Raw genomic sequence first — 5,346 nt, 5'->3', positions numbered from 1 at the left:
TATGGGAGAAAAGAGAGAAACGTCTCATTCGAGATCATGCCAAGGGCAGTGCCAGTCTGATGAGGTGAATCCCAAAGTATGTGAAGATTTTGGTATGGGAACACGCGTCTAAAGACCAACAACCAAAGAAAGGACAAACAATGGTGAATGCTGTTCAAGGCGCAGTGTGCGCTAGCATAGTCAAGACTCGCACATCATGCACAAAGTGACCGTCATACTGGGTCTGGGGTGAGATTAAATGGCAAAAATGTACCTTCAGCGCCATGTGCCACGCATTAAAGTGTCATAAGTACGCAGAGAGCCCACAATGGCAAGCAAACACAAGTCACTGACTGTGACCTTAGGAAGTCCCAGTCCAATTACAGCCTTGGTGGATTGAGGAAAGCAGATCCCTCGATAAGAAATGGTCATCGGTTGGTGGGCCAAAAAGTCGACATTACAACCGATTGCCCGCTTTTTCAAGCAGCGCACCCCTCTCACTCACCACTAAGTGTATCGAAGCCGACATTACAACCGATTGCCCGCTTTTTCATGCAACGCACCCCTCTCACTCACCACTAGGGCATTCAATAAGTGTATCGAAGTTAATTGCCATCATCCAACACTGGTGCCTGTTATTCGTGATGATGAAGACGATGAACTCAAAAAGGACTGTGCGATATCATGTGATAGTGTAGCAGTGATGTTAGCCACATCGCCCATTTTTGTCTGCCTGTCTACTGGACACTATAGACTATTGTGGTGTACTGTTTTTTGGGTTGTTTTATATCAGCCCTGGTATCAACCGGGCATCTTTCACTTCTCTGTTTTATGTTTGTTCTTTAGACTAGGTTCTCAGTACTGTTTTTATGTGAAGATGCCTTTAGTAACTTGCAGGATTTTGATAGCAGTTTCAGCCTAACGTACTTTTAAGGACTACGTTCTCTTGGCAATCGTCACTGAGTAGGATATGTGATTTCCGAGAACCTCTGGTGATACTGGCCTTCGTGAGCGTTTCATTTCCAACCGGATTTCGGTCGAACATCACCATAATTGAATGATACTTGTTCCCCGCGACCTCATTTTCAGCCTCAAATTTGTCTAAACCTACCTATCCTCATCTCTCCGTTTTCAGAGCAAAGTACACTATGTATGAACAATTTACCGGGGCGAAGCTGATGACCGAAAATGGCCTTGCTACAGTCTGTATCCTTTGCGTAACCTATTTTTTTTACCCTTGACCCCCGCCTGCATCCTCACTAATCCTGTTCTTTCCTTCTTCTTGTGCTCGAAGTACCAGTCTTTCGGAAGTACGTTGGTTAACAATGATTGGATAATTCATATTGGTCTGCGTTCATCACATTAGTCCCGACTAATATAAGGAGCTGCTTTCCGTAGAAGAAGTTATACTTTAGCCTGGTTCACGTAAAGTGGGCGGTTTCCAACGTCATTCTGTTCCAGTTTGCAGCTGACTCGTCGTCGGCTCACCCTCAGTATATAACGTTGCGACAATCCGCAGTATGGTTTGCCAGCATAAAATCTCATGCACTTTGGTGGCCTTAATACCGAAAGCTCTTCTGTCAAAGCAGAATTCACGCGTACTATCCATTAAAACGGATTCCGGTGTATGGGATTCTATCTGTCATATATTGTATTGCCAAGAAGAATGTGTATCTCCTCTAGTTCCTCGTCACCATACGCAGAAGTCTCTTCATTCGTGATCACTGCACGAGAGAAGTGTGTCAAACTTTCCACCTTTTTGCGCGTACACTTTGGTACATGGAAATAGTTGGAATAAAAAGCGCGCATCTCACTTATTGCAGTTCCAGTAAATGGTTGTGGTCGTGAGGTTGGACACCACAGTTTAGAACCTCATCGGCGTTTTTGAATTTGCAAATTCAGTTCCCATTTTCAGACATCTCACAACCGTTTTTTCAGGGTCGAGGAAGAGGATCTTCAGTGGGGCTCACAATTGTGGTTGTGCTTGGGCAGACTCGCTAACACAGTTTTCGGCAGCATTTTCAGAGGTTGGGTAGCGTTCCTACTCATTGATCCTCTCTTAGGGTCGAGAGATCCAGATGACTCAGTGTTTAATGTACGGACTTACTGACCACAAGGTCCGTGGTTCGAACGCAATCTTGGCATCTCGATTTCCGCTCTCTAGGCTTGATCAACCTGGCAGTATTTAGGCGCAAAAAGTGTTACAGATGAACTATTTTTAGGATTTGCCAACTATCAAGTTGCAGGCTGAGAATGCCGGCAGTTTCCTTTGACTCCACATACAACTCAAAACTGAATTACCGATCGCTGTCATCCGCTCATCCTCTAGTCAAGGTTGTGGCTACCGATAACCGACATTAGTAACATACTTTTGACGTAATTTTTTGGAGGGGGGGGGGTGAGGGATTGAACGTGTACACACATATCAAACCTTTAAAGTCAGCACCATATTGGCATGATCGATTCCGAAAATATTGGTCCTTTATTTCCTTAGCTTTCTGTTTGCCCGCCAGTCATTTCAACCCCTGATGGTGTGATCCAACATTGTCTCCCGATTCGAAAAGAAGCCACCGTCCCGATCTCTTTGAATAGTGAACTCAAGTTCTCCAGTCAAGAAATCGAAGAGATCGATAACCTCTGGTCGAAGTTGAAATTGGATTCGAGTTGGTCCGACTTTTTAACCGATCCCCCAACTTGGTACAAAGCCTCTCACAAATCCACCGTTCCTGGCGCTGACAATAAGCGGACTGCACTAAAGACCATAAATAATGTATCCTGATGTATTTTTATTACCATTTTGTATATATGTACAATGTATGTATGTCTATGTACAATACCGATATCTGCTTGTTAGAATGAACGGACTACTATTATGACATTCCGTCATCTTTACACATCGTCACTTCAATACCGATATCTGCTTGTTAGAATGAACGGACTACTATTATGACATTCCGCAATCTTTACACATCGTCACTTCAACCCAGGTCCTTCCAACTTAACCCCCCCCCAGTTACCGACTTCATGCGAAGTGTTGGGTATCGGTGCACTATGAATATCATGAATGTGTAAAACGCCATGCCGTGGCGGTGATGTTGTAGCACACTGTTTTTCTGTGAGTTACATGCGTGGATACAATTGTTCTAAGCATTAGGTTTCACGCTGTTACCGGTCCTGATTGAAGCTCACTCTCGCCCAGCTAACCTTGACAGCATCTTGAGATCAGGTAATCGGTAGTTTATCTGAATCAGTCAAAGAACAACACGTGGTTCATCGCTCTGAGCTTGGTGCACACAGACATGGCAACCAGAAGCGGCAGGCAGACTGCAGCCAAACTGAATAGTAAAAAAACCGCTGACATAACAGCATAACGGGATACCGCTTGAGGTGAGAGATGTCTAGGGTTGCATCTGATCAGAAAACGACCCCGTTAAAGGTCAAAATCACGGGCTAGTTTGAAAATTAATCCATCATTTAGTATCTATAGTGTTCAAGAGGCTTCTGTGTCTGGGCAGGATCCGCTACTCTTGAAGGTTCAAATGTGCAGAGGATCACATTCCTTGAAAGTACGAATGAGAGGATTCGATAGTCGATGATAGATAACTTTCAACTTGGCCTCAGGAGAGAATGGGTTTTGGGTAGCAAAAGTCATCGGTCAATACTAAGTAGAAAACAGGCCAGATGCGCACGTACCCACACTAAGTAGCTGTTGAATATATCTTTACCCCCAAAACCGTTTACTTGTCCAATTACTGCCAAAGTTGTTTCCTGAAAATTTGAATTTTTGTGCCGTTTACACCATGTTGCGCATTATTTCGAAAGGATCGCGCTCCTTTCATATTGGCCAGTTGCTTTTTTTCTGTGTGTAAAAGCTCTCTTCCGAAAGTCCGGTCTTCTCTCTGCGCTAGGAGTAGTTGGACTCGCGTTGTGCGCTCGTCCTCAAGTTGTATATAGTCGCTGATCATACCCGTTTGGATGCATAGCTTGGCTGTTTCACAAATTATCGGTGGTTCCGAAGAGGATTTTGTTTTCTGACATGGCCGGTAAGTCAAACTCGAATCTCTTCCTGGAAATTGTGGGGGAATGAGTGAGTGGAGGCTGTCGAGGTATAGATGATGAAAATCACGTAGTATAACAAAAATTAGATGTTGCATTTCTAAGAGGCCAGGTGGAATCATCCCGGCGTAATCCGTTACGCGTGAGAGCATTTTTTTTCCGAAGTAGTCAGTAGTTTGTCAATCTTGTTTTGGCCATAGTAGTACAGCATCAGTTCGGAATTCCTTATGCCCGTTTGTGCGTCCGAGAGGTGATTTGAATGGAAATGCCGGTGCTGATAACTACGAAATTCCCCCCCCCCACACACACACACGGAAATATGTACATGCTGTTGGTCTCGGTTAATCCAGCTTCAACAGACATGCCGAAGTGAAAGACATCTTGCTTTACTGTTTACTTCTCTTGAATTTTCTATGGCACAAATTTGCCCTTATCACTCATAGTAGAAACGTAGAAACCCATCTTATAAACGTCTCAAAATTAACCTGGGTGTTCACTCCATATCAGAACATTGGTGCAAACTGGCTGTTTCTGATACACTTGTGAATGTGTGAAGATATGAGAAAATTTCAACCAAGCAAAGGCTCCGGTGTGGCCTTGTTCAGTGATAGTGAGTAGTTTCTGAAGATGAAGTTGATATACAGAGATATCATGCAGATCTAAATACTGGACGACCGCGCAACGTTGCGAAAGAAAACCTGTCATGATGTTATATTACATTCACTACGCAGACGCTTCGTGAATACAACTGAATGAGTGAAATGGCTGCTAGCCCGTTCAAACTAAGAGGTAACCAGCCGCCACAGTCCTATAACCTTCCGAAACTGCACAAGCCGGGTTTTCCTATGCGGTAAGCCTGGAGTAGAATGTTGAAGTTGTACTTCGATACGATGTGGTCGTGGCCCGATCATTATACCGTCATCGACCCAACAAAGTCTGCACTAGTGGCATACTTCAGGCGGAACTCCGTAACCTTACACATAGTCTAGATATATTCTCTAATCTAACGATTATCCTGAGCTCTCTATTCGGAAGGGGGCAATGTCAACAGCATCTGGCGGAGGATTTACTACATAGCCGGGCCGGTATTTGTTCCATTGCCACCGTCCATTAAATTCAGCATAATCTACAGATTCACTTGTGAGTGTAGAGCTGGTTACCTAAGACTGTCACCCTGTCGTGCTGCAATGATCCCGCGGACTATACTGGCTGGAACTCGGTTCCTAATGGTTCAACCATGCCAGGAAGGCCAATAGGGAGCAGCCCTACGAGTCCCCGTACTGAGAGAAATCGAATTACGAGACATTCTGG

At 44.4% G+C, this 5,346-nt stretch overlaps 1 protein-coding gene across 1 annotated transcript in view; it reads left to right on the top strand.

The window, feature by feature from the left end:
• Window positions 1–2,840, top strand: part of T265_13455 (hypothetical protein) — a gene marked incomplete at both ends in the record, with an annotated part of 10,975 nt that extends 8,135 nt beyond the window's left edge. Inside the window, 2 exons of the mRNA XM_009168957.1 lie at window positions 1,115–1,185; window positions 2,493–2,840. Of these exons, the coding sequence (XP_009167221.1) occupies window positions 1,115–1,185; window positions 2,493–2,758 (337 nt within the window). The remainder of the gene's footprint in view (window positions 1–1,114; window positions 1,186–2,492) is intronic.
• Window positions 2,841–5,346: the final 2,506 nt, after the last annotated feature.

Source organism: Opisthorchis viverrini (genome assembly GCF_000715545.1).
Source record: "Opisthorchis viverrini unplaced genomic scaffold opera_v5_68, whole genome shotgun sequence".
Classification (NCBI taxonomy): domain Eukaryota; kingdom Metazoa; phylum Platyhelminthes; class Trematoda; order Opisthorchiida; family Opisthorchiidae; genus Opisthorchis; species Opisthorchis viverrini.
This window is presented reverse-complemented; position numbering and strand designations above follow the sequence as displayed.